This window comes from Lepidochelys kempii, chromosome 7 (assembly GCF_965140285.1).
Source record: "Lepidochelys kempii isolate rLepKem1 chromosome 7, rLepKem1.hap1, whole genome shotgun sequence".
In the NCBI taxonomy this organism is placed as follows: domain Eukaryota; kingdom Metazoa; phylum Chordata; order Testudines; family Cheloniidae; genus Lepidochelys; species Lepidochelys kempii.
In genome coordinates this window covers 46080126-46104613 of record NC_136386.1, presented here as the reverse complement: position 1 = coordinate 46104613, position 24488 = coordinate 46080126, and the positions used below count along the sequence as shown (strand labels likewise).

Below are 24488 nucleotides of genomic sequence, written 5' to 3'. Positions count from 1 at the left end.
TAGAAGGTAAGTCACCATTGATAGTTGAGTTCCATCTAAGGGCAGGCCTACACTACGCCAGGATTGACGCTCTGAGATTGATCCACCAGCGGTCAATTTAGTGGGTCTAGTAAAGAGCTGCCCAATCGCTCTCCATTCGACCCCTGTACTCTACCCCCAACTAGAAGAGTAAGGTAAGTCGACAGGAGATTTTCTCCTGTTGACCCCCTGCGGTATAACTTGACTTAAGGTACTAAGCAACTCTACTTAAGGTACGTCGACTCCAGCTACGTTATTCACATAGCTGGAGTTGCGTAGTGTAGGTCGATTTACCACGGTAGTATAGACATAGCCTCAGAGCTAAAAGTCTCTCCCTATTCCCAAATCCTGATGCTGGTCTTGGTTGGTTCTGCTGTACCAACTCAAGCCCCGGGAAAATGCAGCCCTGGGAAACCTGCTACTCCTTTTTCTTTAATCCCCTTTTCTCTATATTCTCCCCACAAATAATACTATCTGAAATGCCTTCTTCAGCAAAGCCCTTTCTGACATCTACCTTCTACCGCTTCCCCTCAGTCTGTCTCTATCTGGAGAGTGGAAAGGTTTGATCTGCTGCTGAAAGCTTCTCTCTCTGCTTCATTGTGACTCTTCTGGTGGAGGAATCACCTCAACATGATCTCTGTTCACATGCACATCCCAATGCAGGAATGACTCTCCCAGGCCACGTGGTCCCCAGCTTCTGCATCCACTTTCTTCTGTGCTCAGTCTCTTCACACCCTGCTCCTGAGCTGATCCATCTCCCCTTCCCTTGTCTCCTGCTGCCGCCTGTGATCTTGCTGAACAGCCCAGTGAGCAGAAGATTGGACTTAATTTGCTGGCAGACTCTAGGGCCTTCAACTGCTCCCCCTGCCAGGTCTTTTGGATGCGGAGTCCTTTAATTATCAAAGCTTTTGTCTGTCCCCCTTCCTCCTCCTCTTTGTTTTGTGTGGCTATTCCTGGCTCTATTAGAAGATCAAAGGCTTGGTTGGCATATTTGTTATTTAGATGTTTTGGTTTGTTTCCCTCTTTCCCCTCACACTAAAGGGAGGTCTCTTGTGTGCCTCCTCCTTGTGATTGAACTGGGGTCCCCACTCAATTCACATAGGGTCATCTGGTGTGCAATAATTTTGTCCCATGACAGCTGTCCTATCTAGTTTGTAAGTAATTTGTAGCAGGTACTGTATCTCCTATAGCTTGTACAGCTGTATTTAGGTAGGGCAGGTTCATGGTATCATGGCAGCTGTCCCTACCCCACCATTGCTGGTCTAACCCCCCAACCTTTCCACTGAAGTCTCTGGCCAGTCAAAAGTGTGCAAAGGCAGGGCAGACACAATGAGGACATCCTGGAAGCTGGCTTCACGTGTCCAGAATCTGATACATCAAGCAATATCCTTGGCACAGTACCTGGAAACCTAGCACCGTTCATGAAAAATTGATACTGTTGGAGGGTCTACACACCATGTAATCCCCCCCACCCGCAACAATATTTTGGCCACTGTGACTTGATGAGTCGAGATGGATAGCACCAGGAGAAGGGCTGAGCTTTGCTTTTGCAGTATACATTCCACCAGACAACCAAGAATACCTTGCATACACAAAAACAGGGAAAAGCTTTCAAAGTTTTTCTGCCAGAGGGCTGCTCTATTAGCTGGACTGGGGTAGAGGCGGAGTGTCCTCTAGTGGGACATTCAGAGAGAATCCTCTGCATTTCCCATGGGCAATTCTTCATATTTCCTAGCAAAGAGGCCAATTTGTGCCGTCTGTGGCACCAAAATCTGTAGAATTAGATCCTTTAGGTTGCAAATATGGGATCAGAGTTTAGTCTTTATAGCTCAGCTCCTGATATTGTATCCCTCCTCCAAATGCCAGCATAATCAACCTGGGCATGGCACACTGTAGTAGAAGTTTAACACATATAAAAGTGTTAGTAGGAGATTGAACTTATCTGATCCCCTCTCGCCTGACATAGGGTTACATAGCAAGGGTCAGTATCCACAGACTCAATAACTACTCTTACATCTTCCCTTATAACAAATAAAATGCAAATAAATAATAATAGTAGCCAAAAATAGCATCTACAGGGTATTGTAGTCAGTTAAAGCCCTGTGGAAGGGTAGACTCATCCCTAGAGCACCTTCTCCTAGATGGGCATGGCATAGCAGACTGTCCTCTCCAGTGTCCCCTGCTGACAGTCACTCCAGACCCACAGCAGTCAGTGTCTTCTTGAAACTCAGCCCATTGGCCCAGTCATACTTTTCCTACCTTTGCTGTGGTACTTCAGTCCCAAGCCCATATAGAACAATGCCCAGTCCTTTCAGCCCCTCTTCTCAGGGGTTATTAAGACACAGGTCCTCCCGTGGGATCTTCAAGCTAGACCATTCAAAAAAAAAAAACAAAAAAACCCACCACCCAACTCCCTGTACTTTACTAAGTAGTCAGGCTCCCTACCACAAAACCCCTTATTACTCCCTTATTTGCAGTGCCATTTTTAATCCTCTTTTGGGCCCATTGCAGCAAGAATCACCATCTCCTATAAGCTTTGCTTTTTAATTGTCCATACCAAGGATTTTATATACCTCTAGTAGCCTTCCCTAACACCCTGGGCTTCCTTGCCATGTCCTACACCCTTTTTTCCCCTAAGGTTTCTTGCTGTAGCTCAAGAAAGCTCTCTCCTGCTCTTATTTCAGAGCATAGCCTCTAGACCTCTCAGCTTTCTACCCCACCCAGCTACCTCTCATCTGGGTCTCCTTCCTGATTTTTCTACTACAGCCTTGTGCTCCTTCCTTTATGCAGGCCCCCCAGCCCCTCCCCAGCTGGGTTTGATCTCCAGTTATGCCTAACACCCCCTCCAGGTGAGATACACTCTGGTCTAATTGGGCTTAAGCTCCTGTTATCCCATGGTTTCAGAGTAGCAGCTGTGTTAGTCTGTATTCGCAAAAAGAAAAGGAGTACTTGTGGCACCTTAGAGACTAACAAATTTATTTGAGCATAAGCTTTCGTGAGCTACAGCATCCAATGATGTGTGCTGTAGCTCACGAAAGCTTATGCTCAAATAAATTTGTTAGTCTCTAAGGTGCCACAAGTACTCCTTTTCTTTTGGTTAACCCATGGTTAACCAATGTGGGATTTATACACCACATCACAGCACACAAATGGAGATGTCTAGGTTGGAATTTAGGGTAAGAGACCTGAACCTTCTCAAGAGGTTAAAGGATTATTCTGCTTCTTATTGGACATCTGTCAATAAAATCTCTCGCACCTCAGCGGCTTTCTGAAGACATGATTACTTCTTGTTCTTAAAACAGTCCCTTTTGCATGGCCTCTTCGGCCACTAAGGTGGATCTGCTGCCTGGAGCCTGTGTTTGCTGCTCTTCATGTTTGTCAGTGACTGTGACTTGGTGAGAAAGGTATTTCTGTCAGAACATGAGCACTGTCGGTAGTATTCTAGATGTTCTTAGGAAACAGAACCAGCGTATTCCTGGATTCTGTTTAGATGTCTTCTGTTCTTCCTGTTCCTTGAGCCTTTGGCTCAAGAAACTTCTTAAATGCTGGTACTAAGGTTTTTGTCGTCTTGTCTATAAGTGTCTGAACTGGTGATCCCAATCACCAGGTGTGTTGAGGTAGTATAACAATGCTAAATGTGGATCTCTTGAACCTACCCTGTTAGCTCTGTTAAATCTAACTCTTTGTTATTTGTATTGACTTTTTTTGCTATCACGTGACTGTGCATGCTAAAGGCTTGCTTGACAGGGTGTGTTTTCAACTGATATATCAAAAGAATTAATTAAAATAGATCTGCACCAGCCTTGAACCAAAGGTGACCAGGAATCTTATTCCATTTCACTGGATCTTCTTGCATTCTGTATCCTGCAGCACCTGAAGATTTCATGCTTGGATTCAGTATTTTTGGTAGCAGCATTCATGCCTATTCAGAGTAGGTCTATGATAGGGGCTTATACTCCAAGGAGGAAGGAAGGGGTTAATTCAGATGTTGGGAAGCAGGAAGTGCTTCAGCTGGAGTTGATTACAGAGCCTATATCCTCAGAAAGGAGAGGCCTGGCTGACAGAGAAATAGCCTCTTTCAGAGCTTGAAGAAATGAGTGTTGAAGTAAAACAACAAGGGCTGTTTAGAACTATTTCTCAGCTACCAGGAGAGGTTGGGTAAAGTAAGCTGGCTCTGGAACCTTGTTACTATTTTCGCTTGGACTGAAGCAAAACAAAGAACTTGCAATAACTGGACCTTTCACTCAAGAGGGGCTCATTCAGCTTCTTAAAGGAATAGTATTACTGGACTGAACAGCTGCCCTTGTCAGAGCTTTCACAACTGGCAGGAAAAGTGGAGCTGTCTGGTAGTGAACCCCCTTGAAAGCTTTGTTTTGAAAGCAGAAGTTGCAGGTGGAACAGAACTAGCAGGAGGTGCAGCTGCTAGCAAATAACTAGTCCTGTTTGATGAAAATGGCCTTCTTATGCAACCCAAATGAATCAAGCAGGGTGACTATGCAAGAAAGATTTCCATGGCACCAGGCCTTTTCTTAACTAAGATGAGATCAGTTAATGACCCAGAAGCCCTCCTAGAGATCTGTGAATGAATAGCTACGGGTACTTGCAGGTCCTTGAATCTGTGGAGATCTGATCTGCTGCAGCCCTGTCTCAACCCCAAGCTAGCTTACTTGGTCTTGAATAGGCATGTGGCAGTTGGAGTCACAGCAAGTGAAAGCTGTCCTCTTCCTCCCACTCAACCTCTTCCATATTGGGGGACTGCCCTCCCATTGGCTTTTCCATACCAACATTTGCCTTCTGTATTGCAATATGGGAAGAGTTGGGTGATTGCAACCCTTGATGTGCCTATTTATGATACTTGCATATCCACATTCCTCTACAGGTTGAAATACTATGATCTAGAAATCTTAGAGACTTCAGTATCAGTTCCAGGAGGAGAGAGACCAGGCTAGGAGAAGGCCCAAAGCCATAGTTATCAACTGTATGATCTGGGCTAGAAACGGTTAAAGCTGGAATCAGTCTGCCCCTCAGGTGGCTGAACTGATTGTTTTGAAGCAATTAATGCAAATGTTGCCTCTTGGAGTGGAAGAGTGGGTGTGCCAACATTAGGTTAAGACTCAGCCACAAGTGAAGATGTCAATGGAAGGGTGGTAGATCACCTTGGCTGTAATCTGGGCCTGCTCAAGGGTGATGTAAAACTGAAGGGACAAATTGCATAGAGAGAGAGAGAGCGCCCCTCCACTTGGTCTCCTAAAGGAAATAAAATGTTCCAATACCTTTCAGCTTAGACCAAGCAAGCCCCTTGCTATGCAATGATGAGGCCTATGCTGGATAGGACTCAATCTTACCCCCTTGGCATCTCTGTAGGAGAGAGTGAGGCACTAGAAAATTTGTATTTCTACTGCAGGAAAGAGAAGTGCCCCCTGCTATAGATGATGCCCTCCAGTGGAATGGAAGCATCACTTTGAGAGATGCATCATAGAACAGCCCTAGATGGGGTTCTCTCCCCCACTTACCCCCAATTTGATTCTAGTGCAAGCCAAGAATCTAAGCACTGTTAGACTCTGCCTACAGCTAGACTGTTGTAAAATGGGACTTAATCCCATTGGACCTAAACCCCTCAAGAATTGAATCCCATCTAGTGGGCACTTAAGGGAAGGTTGAAAAAAACCCATTCTTTCTGAAAGTCTGTCAGTTGGTTAAGGTGGCCACATGGCATCCATAGCCCTGGACAAAAAAAGACCTACCGTGTCACATTACAGGTTCAGTGGGTCCACTCTCAAGGACTGCTGAAGGAAGCAGCGTAGGATCAAGAGGAAATGGAAGAAGGGTCTCATAAAACCTTCCTGATATCACTTCCCCTTGCAAGATTAAGAGCTCTTGGCGGCGGATGTTTGGCCCTACAAAACGCATCAGAAGGGAGGTGGACTTGTTTGGGGACTTTGTTTAGTGACTAAACAGAAAAACAATGGTCACAAAGCTAGTACTGGATGACAGGGAATGGATCACTTGATAATTGCCCTGTTCTGTTCATTCCCTCTGAAGCATCTAGCACCAGCCACTGTCCAAAGACAGGATACTGGGGTAGGTGGACCATTGATCTGACCCAGTATGACCATTCTTATGTTCTTAACAAGCCCTCAAAGGAAGAGTGAACTTCCATGCCTCAAATTCCTGAGGCTGCAGTGCAGAGGTAAACATCAGTCTGGGGAGGTTGGTGGGTTTATCCAATAGTGCTCTAGAACAGAGAAAGGAAGATTGCTTCTGATACCTTTGAGTGGGCATAGCTGTTACAGAAGCTGAGTCTTATTTTGCTTTCTACATTTTGTATTAAAGGATGGTGAAGGGAACAGCCCAAGGCCCAGGAGAGCTTAATCTCCTCTGTAAACATAAAACCCTGAATTAGAGCCCTCCTCCAAGGAGAAGGGACAATCTAGGTGGAAGAATACCTCCTCCAAAACAAAAGAAACTGGTTCTGGACTTGTAGCTTAATTATGTTATGGCCTGTTTGATACAGTTGGCACAGACCAAGCTGATCTGACATGGATCTAGACCTAGGTGGAGTGACAAGGGCAACACACCAGTACCAGCTTTAAAGGTACAGCAGTGAAAAATAATTAGGCAGATGATGAATGTGGGTTTAACTGAGGAATTGCACAGCGAAGCACAGGCCCCAGTTGTACTGATCTAGATGCAGAATTGCATGGATCCACTTATCATTTGACCTTGGATCTGTGCAGTTCCTAAGTTTAATGCCTACCCCATGCTATGAGTGGACATATTGGTTAACAGCCACCCTGGGCCTGATGAAAAAGCATTTGCCAATCCTGCTCATTAAGACTTTGTCTACACCAGACTTTCATTGGCAAAACTTCTGTTGTTCAGAGGTGTGAAAAAACACCCCCCACCCCCAAATGACACAAATTGTGCAGATGTGAACAGCGCTTTGTTGGCAGGAGAGCTCCCTCCTGCTGACAAACAGTGGCTATGCTGTGTGCCTTTTAGCTGCACAGCTGTAACGGCACAGTGGTGTCGCCAAAAGGTGTGTAGTGTAGACCTAGCCTAAGTTGTTACAGAAGAGATTTACCTTTATCGCCCCTTTTGGCCTCTTTCAATTTAGAACTCTGCTTCTTGGTCTCCATGGCCTTTCAGAGGCTGATTGTCAACCAACATGGGGTCTCAGCATTTTGTCCATGTCGTGACATCATTAAATGACCTAATTTACACCCTAGATTGGGAGTTGCAACTGTGGTTCTAGAGTCAGTGGGGATGGCTGTGTCTGATGACAAATGCATTATAGGGAAGAAATAAATGTTGCCCACAGGGCTTTTAAAGGGGAAGATGAAACATCCATGTAAACTTTCCTGATGATTGAGATCAGATGAGATGCTACCCTTGGCATCACTAGAGTTGGAATTTGGGGACTAGTGGCAGGGCATTCTGGTTTTAGGGTGACCAGATGTCCTGATTTTGGGGTCTTTTTCTTATATAGGCTCCTATTACCCCCCCACCTCCATCCCAATCTTTCACATTTGCTGTCTGGTCACCTTATCTGGTTTGGAACTCACTCCCCTTCCTGGAAACTGCATGGTTCTGCTGACTCAAGTTTTGCTTGAGGGTAGGTTAGCTCTGAAGGTGTGTTTTCTTTCATTGCCCTGCAGATGTTGTAATTTGTTCTGATCGTAGGGAAGATTGTTGGCTAACCTTGCTGTGTGTGTATATCTCGAGCTACTGTCTACAACCTAAACATGTCATAGATGGAGGAAGGGGCACCCTATAGCACTGTCAAAGTACACGACACTACAAAATGCAGAATAAGTCACTAGCCCTTCCCTACAGAGTGCACAATCTGACAGACAAGACACAATGGAGAAGGGGGGGCAATAGTTCAGGTACAGTGGTGGGCCGGTGAGAGGGCCAAGTAAATGTGTATTAAGTGGTGAGCTAATCTGTTTTTTCCAAAGACATGGAGACAAAATCTGTACACTTTGTCCCTTTGGCATAAGGTTAATGAAAAGTAGGCGGAGTTTGAAGTGGTTATGTAGATGAACAAAACAGACACATTCTGGAGTTAAACTGAAAAACACTCTGAGAGAACCTCTTGGGTGTTCCAGTGAGTCATCTCTCCTATCCTTTAGGGTGGATGTGCAGAAGAACAGACTATTGCCTAGATGGTAACTCAACATCTCTATTGAACAGCCTGTTCCATTAATTAATCAAGTGTCTCAATCCCCTTGGAAGTGGAGGTTATTTCCCATCTTACAGATCAGAAAGAGAAGGGACGGAGAAGTGAAATGACCTGCAAACAGTCACAAGTGTGTCATTGGCAAAGCTGGAACAGAACCAGCATCCTGACTCCATCCCCTGCTTTAAGCACTAGATCATGTTTCCTCCCTGTGATTAAAGTAACCATACCCAAGTGATCTGTGCATGGACAGAGTCAGAACTGGAGCAGATTCATCTTCTTAAATCTAATAGTTTTCTATCTAAATGGCTTGCTTGGGGTTCAGTTCCTTTCTGTTCCCTGCCTGGTGAAAAGCTGTCCTGTTGCCAAAGCAAGCTGCTGTTAATGGGTGAAAGTAGCTGGCACTGGGAACAGAGCCAAGGCTAAATTGACCAGTATTCATCAATGTCTTATTTCATGGTTGTGAAGCAAAACAGGCAGGGAAAGAAATTATTCGGATGAATAAAAGGGAGCTCAAAACCAAACAAATGGCATGAGCTAAGGAACAGGTGAAGCTGGTATTGTGAAATGGTGACAATGAGAGAGGATTTTATTATCTGCATTATATGGCCATCCATTGCTTGGTAAAGTACTGACCCCCATCGTCCTTATCCCATATGCCTGGACGGAACTTTGGAACAACCAGAGACTGTCCCAGAGAATCCATTCCAAGCTTTATAGTGAATACAACGCATAATGGGGTCTATTCAGCTGTGTGGATCTCCATGTATTACAATATGAGTGCAGTTTATGTACTTAACTTTTGAGAGATTAGTAACGTGCCCTGCTGCAGCACTATCAAAGGGTGTCAACCATCTTGGAAGGAATGTACATGCTGCCCCGTTTGCTACTGCCTCTGTACCGTCCTACAATATAGCTTTAATATTCCAAAGTAGATGTGCCCTTGTACACAACTTATTTAGCATTTATATTGTGGTAGCTCTTTAGAGCCCAGCCCAGTCTAGGCATTGTACAAATGCAGTAAATGATAGCTCCTGCTATCCTGTGAAATCTGGTCTTGTGTGTGCTTTTATCCTATGCTATACAGATTTCACAAGAGAGATCAGCATTTCTCAAATTGGGGGTCCTGACCCAAAAGGTGGTCCCAAGGTTATTTTAGGGGGGCTGCGGTATTGCCACCCTTACTTGAGTGCTGCCTTCAGAGCTGAGTGGCCAAAGAGTGGTAGCTGTTGGCTGGGCGCCCAGCTCTGAAGGCGGCGCCCCAGCAGCAGCAGTGAAGAAGTAAGGGTGGGAATACTATACCATGTCATACATACTTCTGCGCTACTGCTGGCAGCGGCTCTGCCTTCAGAGCTGGGCTCCCGGCCAGCAGCCGCTGCTCTCCAGCTCCCCAGCTCGGAGAGCAGTGCTACTGCCAGCAGCAGCGCAGAAGTAAGGGTAGCGGTACCACAACCCTCCCTACAATAACCTTGCAACACCTCCCGCCTCCCCCAAATCCTTTTTGGATCAGGATTCCTACAGTTACAACACCATGAAATTTTAGATTTAAATAGCTGAAATCATAACATTTACTATTTTAAAAATCTTATGACCTTGAAATTGACCAAAATGGACCATGAATTTGGCAGGGTCCTCATAATGTGCCAAGGCCCTCCCTTTTGTAACTTGAGTGACTGATAGAGTTACTCCAGGGATAAATGGGATCCAACGTGATCAGTAATGGAGCAGGTGCAGTTGAATAGTGAATAATAGGGTAATATTAGTCCCAGGTAATTAAAACTTGTATATTATGGCTTACACCTGGCTATATCCATGAGCATGATGTCAAGCTATTATCATGCAGTCCCATAGATGGTAAGTGCAGGGCAGGTAAAACTTGGAAAGAAAATCGAGGGAAAAACAATTATTATTTATGTTCATTTTATTTTCATGCAGGTGATTCTCAAACAGCAGTTGAGATATTTGCATGAAAAACTGGCTTGTGCCCCTAAAAGGCTGTGTTGGCACTTAGCAGGTAAAGGAGCTGGATGTTCTTCTGCAGGCAATGCCCAACCTAAGCCCCTGTCGGTAACTTTGCAGGAGCTGGAGGCTATACCTGATATACATAAAATGGATCAGTTCACAGCTGCTCTTGTCTTGTCTCTAATAGAGGTGTGGCCTGTGACCATTACAGGTCTTGGATGGTCTCCATTTTCAGTTGAGTGACCTTTAGTCAAAAAACCAAACCAACTCCCCTGCAGCTGCTGTACTGGTTGTAGAACTCCTTCTGGCTTTTGGGCTGCACATAGATCTCCGGGGAGGGGGAATGGAAAGGGAAGAGTGATGATGGGGCCGGGGAGGTTGGCCTTATTGAATTCTGGGAGGCTGTTCCACATGGCTTGGGTCACTGAGGGGTGGGATGCAGGGATTTATCAGAATATACTGTAGGGTATCTGTTAGCTCTCCTGCCCTGGCTTGGAATCCTGCCTTACTCCTTCCTATGCTGAACCTGCCTAGCCTCTGAGCAGGGGTGCAGTTTTACAAGTGCAGGACTTTGCCTGGTGGGTGGATTTGGCTGGGCACTGGAGGCAGAGGGGCTGGGATGCTAGTGTGGAGGGGGCACTGTGGGGACTGTGTACACGGTGGGCAGGGGCCTAGGATGGGCACAGAAGGAGGAGGCCGCTGCCACATTCGTTGGGAACTGGGGTGGTATGGGGCAGTAACTCCTGTCCCCCCACCCTGAAAACGACGAATAGAGCCTACAGCCACGCGGAGAACTACAACTCCCAGCCTCCCTTGGGCCTCCTCCCGCCCATGGAGCAGAGACGCCTGCGCGCTGGAGTCGTTTGATCTCGAACTATGTTTCCCTAGAGGCTGAGCGCGAGCTTCTTCCCTTCGCGCGCCGTGACGGCGCTGCAGCGCGGTGACGCGGAAAGTGTGTGCCCGCCATAGCAATCGCCGCCGCCGCGGTGTGTGCGGGGCCGAGCGCAGGGGCCGGGAGCAGCGGCGGGGAGCCAGCGGGGCATCGGGCAGGTACCGGGGGGAGCGGGCACGGCGCGGCCCCCGGCGCGGCCCCACAGGCCGCTCCTTTGCCCAGTCCCCGGCGCCGGGGGCATTCACCTCAGCCACCGGCCGGGGGGGCTCGGCTTCCCCCTCCCGCCTCGCACGGGGTCGCCCCCAATCAGTCCCTGCCGCCGCCGCCGCGGGCTTCCCTGATTTCGCTCCCCCACCACCGGGGCGGCGGCGGCTTCCACAGACACACGGGTGTGTGGGGTGGGGTCTCACTTCCCGCCCCTGCCCCGCGCCGCCGCTCTCGCCCGTGTGTCAGGCTTCGCCTCACCAGGGTCACTGCCCCTCCCCCTAGTCAGGTGGGGGCTTCCCCTCTCCCACTTGTAGGGGGCTACAGCCTTCCCCCGCCCCCATCACTCACTCACCCACCCACCCACCCACCGGGTGGAGCAGGTGTTATTTCTCTCGCCAGTCCCTACGAGGGGGCGGGGGATGCTTCATCTCAGCCTCTGGCCAGGGTGATTCTCTGCCGACTGCTAGTGGAGTTTCAGCTCCCCCCCATGCACTTAGCCTATCCATCTGCTGGGAGGGAGGTGTCTCCCCGCCTGCTGTTGTGGGGGGCCTTGCTTTCTTCTGCACCCTTTTTGCCGAGGTGTCCTCATGTCTCACCCCTTCTTGGGCCTGTTAATGGGGTGTGTGGTAGTGCCCCACGTATCCCTGAAGCACTTGCCCTCACCTAATACTTCATCTTCTCCCCGCCTGCTTTGGGTGGGGATGTGAATGCCAGCCCCGGCAAAGGGGAGACTCACCTTCTCCAACCACGTTCTTCCCCTCGCTATCTGATGGGTGTGCGGAACCGATTAAGTATTATGCCGTCTTTCTTTGCAGAAAGTATAGTTGTGTTTTGTAGTGGGCATTGGAGCATCTAAGTCCTGGTCTGCACAGTTTCTGTATCAATTTTAACTATTTCAGTTAAGGGTATGATTTTTGTACCAAAATAGTTAAATCAGTACAAGTGTGGACTCAGTTGTACCAGTATAAAAGATGTCTACTGATTTAGCTTATTCCTCTTCCCATATGGGAGTAAGCTGTACTGGTATAAGTGTATCCACTCATATAAGTATATTGCACACTCTCTCTGTGTGTACTGCTCTAATTGTACAGGCATAGTTAAAGCAGTATAACTTTTAGTTGTAGAGAAGTCCTGAATAGTTCTTTTCAGTTATGTATGTAGGAATTTATTTGGAAATCTATGGCCTGAGAAATGGGACAGCTGAAACTGGAGCTTGGCCTTTTCATTGTGCTTTTTTTTTTCTTCTGGGTTTTAATAAAGTTTTGTCATGATTTGGTAACAACTATTTTGAGTTTTATTCCCTAGAAACTTAAATCTAGACAACTGAATGATTTAATATTTTAGGCGGGCCTTACAAAATCTTCCTTGTGTGAGTGAGTAAACATTCCTTTTGTTGACAGGCAAGTAAAATATTGATAGTTTTTAAAAAATAATTATTGAATGTTTGCAGTAAGTGCAGGTAAATAGAGTTTTGTCTAGTTGGAGTTGAACTGGAAATAATTGGTGGTGCTCTTTAAGCTCCGCCCACTTATCCCACCACAATGTAATTTAATTCACAGTAAATTGTGCAGCTTCATAAGATTTTCTTCCTTTCTTATATACTTTCGCCAGCAGTAAAATAGTTAGCTTGTGTTGATGTTTACATCATCATCATTAGGCTTCAGTGTTAACCCCCTCTAATATGAGTGGGATAGTTCACAGCTTTTGGAGCTGTTTCAAGCTCTGTGCAAGCTCAGGCAGATGTAACTGATCTGTTTACCTTGGACTCACTGTTTGAAATATATCTTCTGAACCATTAGAGGTAAAGGCCTATTTTAAAAAACCCCAAAATTATGATTTGAAGCACACAACATCTAGAAAAAAAAATATAGGTATGCTGATCTATTGCCAAATTCCCAATATGAACCCTATGTGTGGGCTGGTTTTCATGATAGTTTGGTAATGCTGCTTTAGGCTTCGGCTACAGTGAGACTTTGAGAACAGTTCTAAACACAATTGTCTAAACTAGATTAGAGTGCAATTGTTGTAATGTGGTATGGCCCTATCCATGCTGGATGAACACAGATCTTGTTGTAAGCTCATTTGTCTATTTCAGAATTTAAATATTTATGGTTCTGCTACAGGTTCAATACAAATGATTATGTAAACTTTTTATTTTAAATCGTAACTTCTTTAAAATTTGTTTCTAGTTTTCCACTTCCCATTTTATAATTTTCAGTTACCAAAAGAATGTTTTGTACTTGTTTCCTGATGTTAGTAGAATTTCAGATTGTACACAATTTTTTTTCTAAGAAGTTTCACATTTACAATGCTTATCTATGCTGAAAACAACCAATTGAGTGCTTCATTATCATCCTTACTGTGAGAACAACACAAAACTGATAAGCAAATGTCCTGCACTGTTCTTGCAGCCAGTGACATCTTCCAGTATATTGAAATTCCACAGGTCAAAAAAGTTGAACTATTTTGACCAGACTGTACTTTGTCAGGATTTGCAATTAGAAGTCAGTGGAACTTGTGATCCCAAAGTCCTTTAGGTGCATTGGAAAATCCAAACTTTAGTGCTTAAATATGGGCTTAGGAGCCTAACTTTAGGCTTCAATATTTTGGCCTGTATTCACAATAACTTTGCTAATAAATTGAAAGTCTAAATAACTACTTATTGTTAAAACAGAAGTGATTTTGTTTTGAGGTGACAGATTTTTTTTGCCACTAAGACTTAAAACTTTGGTCGACATGGCAGTGGTGCTCAGGGGTGTGAAAAATCCATACCCGAGTGTTGTAGCTATCCCATACCTGCCTTATGACTTATGTAGATGCAGCTAGGCCAACAGAAGACTGCTTCCATTGACCTAGCTACTACCACTGAGGCGGTGCCACTCGTACAGTGACGGGAAAACTGTTGCAGAGGGCTCCATCTGCACTGTGGATTAAACTGTTGTGTCATGGTGTAGATATGATTTAATAGAGAAGTTTTTAATAAAAAACAAAAACAAACCATTTTAGCTCTTAACTTTACCCTTAAATTTAAACACATGAATATCCCTGAAATCAGTTACTGTTTAGGTTTGTAAAGTTACATGCCTATTTAAGTGTGAGCAGAATCAGGGCCATAATTTTCAATATTTTGTGTATAGCAGCTTCATAAAATTCAAATAAGGTACCCTGCCAGGAATGGTATTAAATAAACTTCATGTATCATTTAGTTCATTATAAATTTGAATCTGTAGTTGCAATAGCACAAGTTTTCAGATTAGTTTCACAAGTCCTCAATCTGATTTAAATATTGATTTAAAAAAAGTGGTTTAAATTAATGATTAAATCACGCAACCCTGTTCTGTCAGTTTCTGGAAAGCAATTTAGGATTGAAATTGTCAACTGGCTTGTTCAAGGGAAAAGATGAGAATTCGGGCTGCTCTAATAAATATCCTCTCATGTAGCCTAGGGGCACTTCTCGACAGTTAGGCCACATCTACACAAGTGATCTTAGAGCAGCATAACTGTACCGAAGCAGCTGCACCGCTTTAAGATCACTCATGAAGCGGCTCTATGCTGATGGGGAGAGAGCTGTCCCATGGACAGAATAAAACCACCTCAATGAGCGGCAGAAGCTCTCCCGCTGACATGGTGATGTGCATACTACCACTTATGCCAGCAATACGTATGTTGCTCAGGGAGGTGGTTTTTTTCACACCCCTGGGTAACATAAGTTTTGCTGGCATTATACTTGCATAAATGGTAGTGTAGATATGACCTTACAATTTACACAGTTTATGATCTTGCCCTTTCTCTTGAACTTTCCCCTTTGATTTAAAACAGAATACTTGAATGAGGTGACCATAGTTCTGGGAGGAATTGGTTTGGGTACTGTGTCTAACAGTGCCATACACGTGCTGTAAAAATGCGTGTGCTGGGAATTCTGCAGTTAATCCTTTGGAATCCAAGCATTGTGTAAATCTTAGTGCTTATAAGTCTACGCTTAAAACACTACACTAGCTTCAGTGTGGATACTACCTGCTCTGATGGGAGGGATTCTCCTGTTGGTATAGGTAATCCCCCATCTAGAGGTGGTAGCTAGGTCTGCAGAAGAATTCTTCAGTCGACCTAGCACTGTCTGCATGGGGACTTAGGTCTGCTTAACTAAGGGCATGGCTACACTTGCAGCTGTAGAGCGCTTTGAGTTAAACCCGCCTTTGGCGCAGTAGGGAAAGCGCTGCAGTCTGTCCACACTGACAGCTGCAAGCACACTGATGTGGCTTACAGTGGCATTGGGAGTGGTGCATTATGGGCAGGTATCCCACAGAGCACCTCTTCCCATTCTGGCTCTGTGGCTTGTGGGAAGGGGGCGAGGGGTGCGGGGCATTCTAATCCTGTCCCAACGCTGCATAATGCATCGGTTTGTATCCCAGCAATCCCTGTGCTTCCGTCCACATTTGGCGCCATCTTTCAGCGTTTTTTGTACTGCGCACTCTGTCTTCCCTTTCGGTCTGCGGGAATGGGTAATAGCCACAAGTGTGTCCAAAATCAGGGATGTGCATTTTTCGCACATCTGATTGATGTAATTATGCTGACCTAATTTTCTAGTGTAGACCAGGCCTAAGTCTTTTCTGATGTATAGTACTTGTTCTATAGGGTGGGAACTTAGAATGTACTTTTTTTTTATAACAGTTTTAAAAAGTGGCATGTATTAGATGCTTTGAATAAAGAGTTAAGTTTAAACTTGTGTGCATGTATGCAGATTGAAAAAAATTCAAGAATATACTAGAGTATGGCTAATTCTGGCATTTAAGTCCGCATTATGACTTAACCAGGTAATGATCCAACTTTCTAGGAAAAGTAGGGATTGCTGGTTTTTCACTAGATGTCTTGAGTTATATGGCAGTGCTGTATGTCAAGTACAGGCCTGCACAACTCGTAAAGCAGCGAGGGCCATATTACTCCAAAGAAAACAGCTGGGGGCCAAAACTCCCCAGCCCCACCGAAACACCTCTGCCCCGCCGAAACAACCCCCCTCCCAGCACCACCCCGCCCCGCTGAAACAAACCCTCCTTCCCCAGCGCCACCCCGCTGAAACATCTGTGGGCTGAAAGGAAGGTTGGGGTGTGTGTGTGATACTTGATTAAGAATTTTTCAATTAAATCAAATCCATTATGAAGCTCAAGATTTTGTTGAATAAATTCACACACAAGGGAAACACTCATAGTCACACACAAAGAGAAGAGATATCTCACGGCACATGGCACACTAGCAAGGCACTGACGGTGTGTAGAAGCCTGTAAAGGGGTGCATAGGGTGACCAGATCACAGCAGTAAAATAGGACCCACTCCCTCCCTGCTCGGCCCCACCATCACACCCCTATGCAGGGGTCACTGTATTACTGCCCACAGCAGTCAATCAATGCAGTTGTAGATAAATCTCTGCATTATGCATTTTTGTATAACTTTTATATGACTTTGTATTGAACCTTGGTAATATGTTATAGTGGGCCCCTAAGGTAGTATAATTAAGGTAAAAGAAAAATGTCTTTTTGCTAGAAGTAGAATAAGATCTTCCCCCCATTTTGTAATCAGTTGCCCTGTTGAATGAATGAGGTGTGAATGAGGAAGGCGTGGAAGGCAGGCACCTCCAGACAGCTGCAACCCTTGGAAAGGGGATGGGAGCCAGACCAAGGACGATCAAGCTTGTCAAGTGGGCTGACTAGAGAAGAGCAGACATACTGAGGGCCGTGGGGGGGTTAGAAGCAAGCACCTTCCTTTGGGAACACCCTCTTTGCAGCATTGGGACAACCCCCAGCCCAGAGAAAAGCAGCAAAAAGGACCAACGGACACAGTTGCAGATTTTGAATCTGGGAGACTTGCCCCCCTCCAGCCACTGACTTGCTGCTAGCCTCCCCCCCTGCCAACCCCAAGTATAAACGCTCATTCAGAGACCCAGTGAGTCACTATATTAATGCACACAGCAGTCAATCACTGCAGTACCAAAAATTAAAATACTGAAAATGGATGCCCCCCTCCGGCCACCAACTCGCCACTCGCCTCCTCACTCCCTGCTTCAAGTATAAAGCCTTGCTGCTACTGTCCGCTCGCTCGGCTGGTCATCCCCCACCCTCCCAGCTCGCTTACTCTCCCCCTGCCGCCCACTCGCCTCCTCAGCCCTCCCCCTGCCGGCTCACCTGCTCGCCGCTCGGCTCGTCATCCCTCCCCCACTCTCGCCTCCTCACCCCCCCATTCACCTCCTCAGCCCTGCCAGCTCACCTGCCTGTCTGCTGCTGGCTCGCCTGTTCCCCCCACCGTCAGCTCACCTGTCTGCCCGCCGCTGGCCTCTTACCTTCTGCCGCTGCCCCTGCCGCTGGCTCCCCCTCACTCCCCAGCCTGCCACTGGCCTCTTCACCACCCCGCCCACCCGCTGGCCGGCCAGTCAGCCAGCCAGCTGTTGGCTTTCCCCCCCCCCACTCCCCGTGGGCCACACAGAGAGCCCATCTACTCATGCCCCACAGGCTGCACAGTGAGCCCACGCGGGCCACATGCCGCCCAGGGGCCATATGTTGTGCAGGCCTGGTCTAGTAGGTTAGGGTGAATAATGTACATTCTTACTACTTCCAGACTTGAGCTTTGAGTTTGAGCTTTGCTGATCTGTTGCCAGTATTTCTAGAGCAATCTTTTTTCTGTTCCAGCTGGAACTACTGTGGCTGACAGGGAAGGGCTCCAAAATGAAGTGTAAACTGCTCTTCACAGTTATAGTGAATCAATGACATAGGGACTGGGAAGGCCTTGTGGGAGTCACTTAGTGCCTTCGTATCCCCGGAGTACAGTACTGGGGTGGGGATGACTGAAAAGATTGGATGCAATTACAAGCCCAGCACTTTGCATTCCCAGTAGTAAAAAAGATAGTTCTTCTGTGGAAGTAATGGACTGAAATTCTTATTTGTAATGTGCAAAGACTTGAAAATGCATTCATCAGTAGCTAGTGAGGTCAGTGAGTGAGCAGGGAAACTATCAGGAAGGATTGTATATTTACTAAATATCTGCCAAGGCCAGTTAGAGTTGTTTTAGAGGAGAGGGAACTGTCCTAAAGTGGGATCCAGCATTAGAGTCCTGGTGGGAAGTCCAGCCTGTCTTTCCTCTCCGGAGCCAAGAGCTGACTTTCCTAGAAAGGCCACTGTGCCAGGACCCTTTGAGGGGAAGGAGAGTATCTTTTATATTTGCCTCTGGCTAGTATGTATCTGTTATACGCTGAGTCCTGCTGTTCATCTAAATTTTCATGTGTTTGGACCAGAGTTCTTTTCTAGTATGTTTCATTTTGTGCAGTCTTAAAAGAGAGCCTCCCTCAAGCGATCTGCATGTTTACATTAAAACCTCCCAGCCTAACTTAATGTGTTGAATGAATGCTCCACATAATAAAAAGGATAAGAAGAAAATTAATACAGTCATTTGAAATGTGGTATGTCCCCTTTTCTTTATGCTTGTTTGGGACATCCACTAGCAGATACTAACTCTTGTACGGTACCTAGCACAATGGTGCCCCAAGGAGCTACCATAATATATACAGCAAATAACCTTTGACTGGGGATTTTGTAATTGTGAGTTTAATCTTCCACTGTCTTTGGGTCTGTGTGGTATTCCTGTGGCCAGATCTATCAGTATAACTACGAATTTTTCACCCCCCTGAACAATGTAGTTATATCAACCTAACCACTGCACCGATGTACAGTTTTAAGTGTAGACCTGTCCTGAGAGTCCTGCCAGTTTCATGCATGACTAGTTTCCCATTTGATTGTTGCCTTGTGTCTAATAAGCTAACCAATCAAAATACATTAAACTCAAAAGGACCTATGAGACAGGAGTCTGTGAGTAATAGAACTTACTTCATTCTGTTCTCGAGAAAAATTCCAGGCCAGTTGGAGGTGCCCAATGGTCCATTTGATTTAAAATACTGGCAGTTGACATTCTGAACTTCTAGCTAACCTGCATTATCTGTAATATGGACTAAACTGTGGTTTGCTGCATGTTCTTCCCCTCAATTGACTTTCTGTAATGTATATTTGAGGAAGTGGAATGGGCACCGTGTGTGTGTTCTCCTTTTAGGCGTCTGCATTGTAAATGGCTCAGCAAAGTTCTGTCTATGTTCTGTTGTTTAATCATTGTTGATTTGATAGCACTGGCATCTGTTACCTATCGAATACTGGAAGTCTTAAAATATATTTGAAGGAGAGAGAAAGTCTTTTGTAATCACTTTCCTTCTCTTTCACCCTTAAAAGTCACACATCATGGTGACCATCTCTGTAGATTAGGCCTGGGTACAGCTCCCTTGAGATCTTCTCAGTGTCCTGCAACCATGCCACGAAAGGCTGTAGTCTGCCTTCCTAGTAATCCAAGACTTATTAGGTTAGAAAGTGAGGGCAAAAAGAGTGTGGCTGTGTATTGAGCCATCCCCAGCGTTATGAACCATCAGTGGTTTAGGTGCATTTTTACAAGGCTTGAAAATGTTTTGACATTTGCTAGCTGGAGACGAATGCATAAGATGAGAGATGGTACCCTTAGTGAGGTCCAGGGGCAACTGCACCTTGGTATAAAGTCTAATATTGTACCTGAAGCCTTCATAGGGGCAAATCTTTTGTATCAACCTCTGGTTTGCACTAAGTAGGCGTCTAATAATCTTGAAGTTATTGCTTTCTTGTTTCCTCCCATGAAGCTGTTGGAAAGGAGAACATGTGTCTGTCTCTGTCTCTTCCTCTTTCTCACTAGAGCCACCTGACTTGAAGGGGCAGAGTGGTAGAGATCCTTTCCCTGAACCTCTTTTTGTCTTTAGTCCACTGTGAACAACTGTCAGTGCCTCCCTCTGCTGCTACTTTAAATCTTGTAGGACAGCAGCAGCAATCTAAAGTGAATATGATTCTTGTCACTTTCCCTGATGCCCAGAGGGTGTTGAACAGGAGCAATGAAACTGTTCAGAATCTTGTCAGCTTTGCTTTGCAGTTTCTTGGGTAAAACTAGGTGTAATAGCAAAGGGACAGGAGCAGTCTGCCTGTGGAGACATATGTTAACCTGCAAAAAATCCTCTGATTTTGGACACACTTGTGGCTATTACCCATCACAGTTAAGGATTTGCATGCACCAGTCCAGATTTGGGTTTGCAAAGTAGACTTGCATTTGTTTATATACCTGAGGGATGAAAGACAGCCCTCTGCTTTTTTTTATGTCAAATTCTGTAGAATTTGATGGTTTAGCCGCCTCCCTGCCTTTCAGCTAAAGTTTGCTTGCCGCTGCCAAGCGGATTTTTAAACCCTGATTTTTTACTCTTTTTGAGGAGTCAACATAACTGAGTGGGACAATTACCTAGTTAATCTTACTTTATTTTTTTTCTTCCCATCTCACTTAGGCTAAGCCATGACGTCAGGGTCTGGGCATGTGGACTCCAAGGCTGAACTCACTGCTTTGCTGGAGCAATGGGAGAAAGAACATGGCAGTGGGCAAGACATGGTCCCTATCCTCACCAGGTAAGCTCTGTTAAGTAAGCTTTGAAATGCAAATACCTCTGAGACATGACAGCAGCTTTTGGCATATGGTGACTTATACTTGAAGTTGTTAAAGTAGCTGATCAGTTATTGGTAGCTTACATTCTTTTTGGCCTAAAAATTGAGGAATGTGCAATACTTCACAGTTCTTGTCAAAACAGTATGGTGTTACTTTGTATAGATTTTATATAAACTGTCTCCAAAATATTTGAGTTTAATACACTTAATGTTTCTCTTGTTCTTCTACTATCTGAGAGTTAGACAAGGGAGAAAAGGTAGATCTGCTGCTGACGCTTGTAAAACATAGTCTGAGGTGGAGAGTTACAAGTTTATTCCGTCTGGCTGGAGTTACAGAGAGTCTCTCAGTAACAGTGCTCAGATTGTGAGAGACTCACATAAGATGAAATGACGTGAGTAGACAGAGAAAGTGTGTGAGGTTGGCTTGCCAATTCCAGTGGAGAGTTTTGAAAATGAGCAGTGGTTTCCCTCCCTCCTTTAGCAGGATCCTCTAATGAACAGGGAACCAGTGGCACTTTGTGGCTAGGATGCTGGTCATATGTTGTATGTGTGAAGAGGTGCTCTTTCCCCTGACCATTGCTGCCTTGACTAAAGCTCTTGTTTTGGTGGGAAGAGGTAGTAGCACTGATTGCCTCAAGTAACTCAGGGTAGGAGGAGAGAGATATGAGGTGTCTTCCACATCTTCACTAACTCATGAAAAATAGGGGGCAAGAGCAGAATGGTACTCGTTGAATGGACAGCAGTATTACCATTTTCAGGCCTTTAAAAATCACGAGTTAGCCCCCAAAATATCAAGTTTTTTTTAAAAAAAATCATGAGATGTTAAAAAAAAACACATTGAGGGCTTTTATTATTTGTTTTCTGGTTTCCTGGGACTTCGGGTACATTCAGTTCGTGATTTTAGGCTTTTCCCTGCAACCACAAGGGCTAGAAACTTATTCCTTTTTTAACTGTAAGCCAAGACCTCCTGTTCTCTTGCTTTCCAGAGCTTTTAAGAAAAACACCAGATATTACCAGATGTGCAAAATATTAAGAGTTTGAAACAATAGGATAGCATCTATCTTGGCCCTTGAGGATTCCTGTCCAAGAACCTCAGACATATCCAGTTGTCCTAGTCCACTTAAAAAAAAAAAATTCTATATATCTGGGGTGTGTGGAGGGGAGGTCATATCGTTCAGAGCAGTCTTGCATTCCTGCTGCTCCGGAGAAGTATTTGGTCTCTGTGTCCTCTTATCATCTCTGTCAAAGTTAGTTATCCTCAGAGTTTCCCCCGATTCTGCTTATAGGACTCAGCATGGTACACTGATTACATATGTTTGGTAGAGAGGATAGAAGCACCAACACTGTCTTGCAGATGCTGAGGCTGATTCCAGTGGTTCTCAAACTTTTTTACGGGTGGGCCCTTTCACATAGCAAGCCTCAGTGTGACCCCTACTTATAAATTAAAAATACGTTTTTATATATTTAACACCATTATAAATGGTGGAGGCAAAGTGGGTTTCGGGTTGAGTTGACAGCTCGCGACCCACCATGTAATAATCTCGCTACCCCCTGAGAGGTCATAGAATCATAGAATATTAGGATTGGAAGAGACCTCAGGAAGTCATCTAGTCTAATCCCCTGCTCAAAGCAGGACCAGCACTAACTAAATCATCCCAGCCAAGACTTTGTCAAGCTGGGCCTTAAAAACCTCTAATGATGGAGATTCCACCACCTCCCTAGGTAACCCATTCCAGTGCTTCACCACCCTCCTAGTGAAATAGTGTTTCCTAATACCCAACCTAGACCTCCCCCACTGCAACTTGAGACCACTGCTGCTTGTTCTGTCATTTGCCACCACTGAGAACAGCCGAGCTCCATCCTCTTTGGAATCCCCCTTCAGGTAATTGAAGGCTGCTATCAAATCCCCCCTCACTCTTCTCTTCTGCAGACTAAACAATCCCAGTTCCCTCAGTCCTTCAGTCCCTCCTCATAAGTCATGTGCCCCAGCCCCCTAATCATTTTTGTTGCTCTCCGCTTGACTCTCTCCAATTTGTCCACATCCATTCTATAGTGAGGGGACCAAAACTGGACGCAGTACTCCAGGTGTAGCCTCACGAGTGCAGAATAGAGGAGAATAATCACTTCCCTCAATCTGCTGGCAATGCTCTTACTAATACAGCCCAATATGCCGTTGGCCTTCTTGGCAACAAGGGCACGCTGCTGACTGATATCCAGCTTCTCGTCCACTGTAATCCCCAGGTCCTTTTGTGTAGACTGCTGCTTAGCCAGTCAGTCCCCAGCTTGTAGCGGTGCATGGGATTCTTCCTTCCTAAGTGCAGAACTCTGCACTTGTCCTTGTTGAACCTCATCAGATTTCTTTTGGCCCAATCCTCCAATTTGTCTAGGTCACTCTGGACTCTATCCCTACTCTCCATCATATCTACCTCTCCCCCCATCTTAGTGTCATGTGCGAACTTGCTGAGGGTGCAGTTAATCCCATCATCCAGATCATTAATAAAGATGTGGAACAAAACCAGCTCCAGGACCGACTCCTGGGGCACTCCACTTGATATCGGCTGCCAACTAAACAAGGAGCCGTTGATCACTACCCGTTGAGACCAACAATCTAGCCAGCTTTCTATCCACTCTATAGTCCATTCATCCAATCCATACTTTTTTAACTTGTTGTCAAAAATACTGTGGGAGACCGTATCAAAAGCTTTGCTAAAGTCAAGATATATCACATTCACTGCTTTCCCTATATCCACAGAGACAGTTATCTCATCATAGAAGGCAATCAGGTTGGTCCAGCATGACTTGCCCTTAGTGAATCCATGTTGACTGTTCCTGATCACCTTCCTCTCCTCCAAGTGCTTCAAAATAGATTCGTTGAGGACCTGCTCCATGATTTTGCTGGGGACTGAAGTGAGGCTGACTGGTCTATAGTTCCCCGGGTTCTTTTTTTTCCCTTTTTTTAAATATGGGCACTATATATTCCTTTTTCCAATCATCTGGGACCTCCTCTGATTGTCAGGAATTTTCAAAGATAATGGCCAGTGGCTCTGCAATCACATCAGCCAGCTCCCTTGGATGCATTAGATCTGGACCCAGGGACTTGTGCACGTCCAGCTTTTCTAAATAGTCCTTAACCTGTTCTTTCACCACTGAGGGCTGCTCACCTACTCCCCATGCTGTGTTGCCCATTGCAGCAGTCTGGGAGCTGCCCTTGTCTCTGAAGACGGAGACAAAAAAAGCGTTGAGTACTTCAGCTTTTTCCACATCATCTGTCACTATGTTGCCTCCCCCATTCAGTAAGGGTCCCACACTTTCCCTGACCTTGTTGTTGCTAACATACCTGTAGAAACCCTTCATGTTACCTTTTACATCCCTTGCTAGTTGCAACTCCAATTGTACCTTGGCCTTCCTGATTACACCCCTGCATACTCTAGCAATATTTTTATAGTCCTCCCTAGTCATCTGTCCAAATTTCCACTTCTTGTAAGCTTCCTTTTTGAGTTTAAGCTCACCGAAGATTGCACTGTTAAGCCAGGCTGGTCACCTGCCATATTTGTTGTTCTTTCTGCACTTCGGGGTGGCTTGTTCCTGCGCCCTCAATCAGGCTTCTTTAAAATACAGCCAGCTCTCCTGGACTCCTTGCCCCTGCATATTAGCCTCCCAGGGGATCCTGCCTATCAGTTCCCTAAGGGAGTCT

General features: G+C 45.5%; 1 protein-coding gene across 5 annotated transcripts in view; it reads left to right on the top strand.

Annotated features, from left to right (window-relative positions):
• Positions 1-11082: 11082 nt before the first annotated feature.
• Positions 11083-24488, top strand: part of DCAF1 (DDB1 and CUL4 associated factor 1) — a 106834-nt gene continuing 93428 nt past the window's right edge. For 3 of the 5 annotated variants that reach the window (XR_012159884.1, XM_078853733.1, XM_073352498.1), the window contains exons 1-2: positions 11083-11212; positions 20641-20758. Coding sequence is in view for 3 of the 5 variants with exons in the window: in XM_078853733.1 (XP_078709859.1) it covers positions 20649-20758 (110 nt within the window). In the remaining 2 variants the exon portion in view is untranslated. Of the gene's footprint in view, positions 11213-20640; positions 20759-24488 lie in introns of those variants that run through there. The other 2 variants (XM_073352499.1, XM_073352500.1) reach the window with 2 other exon arrangements.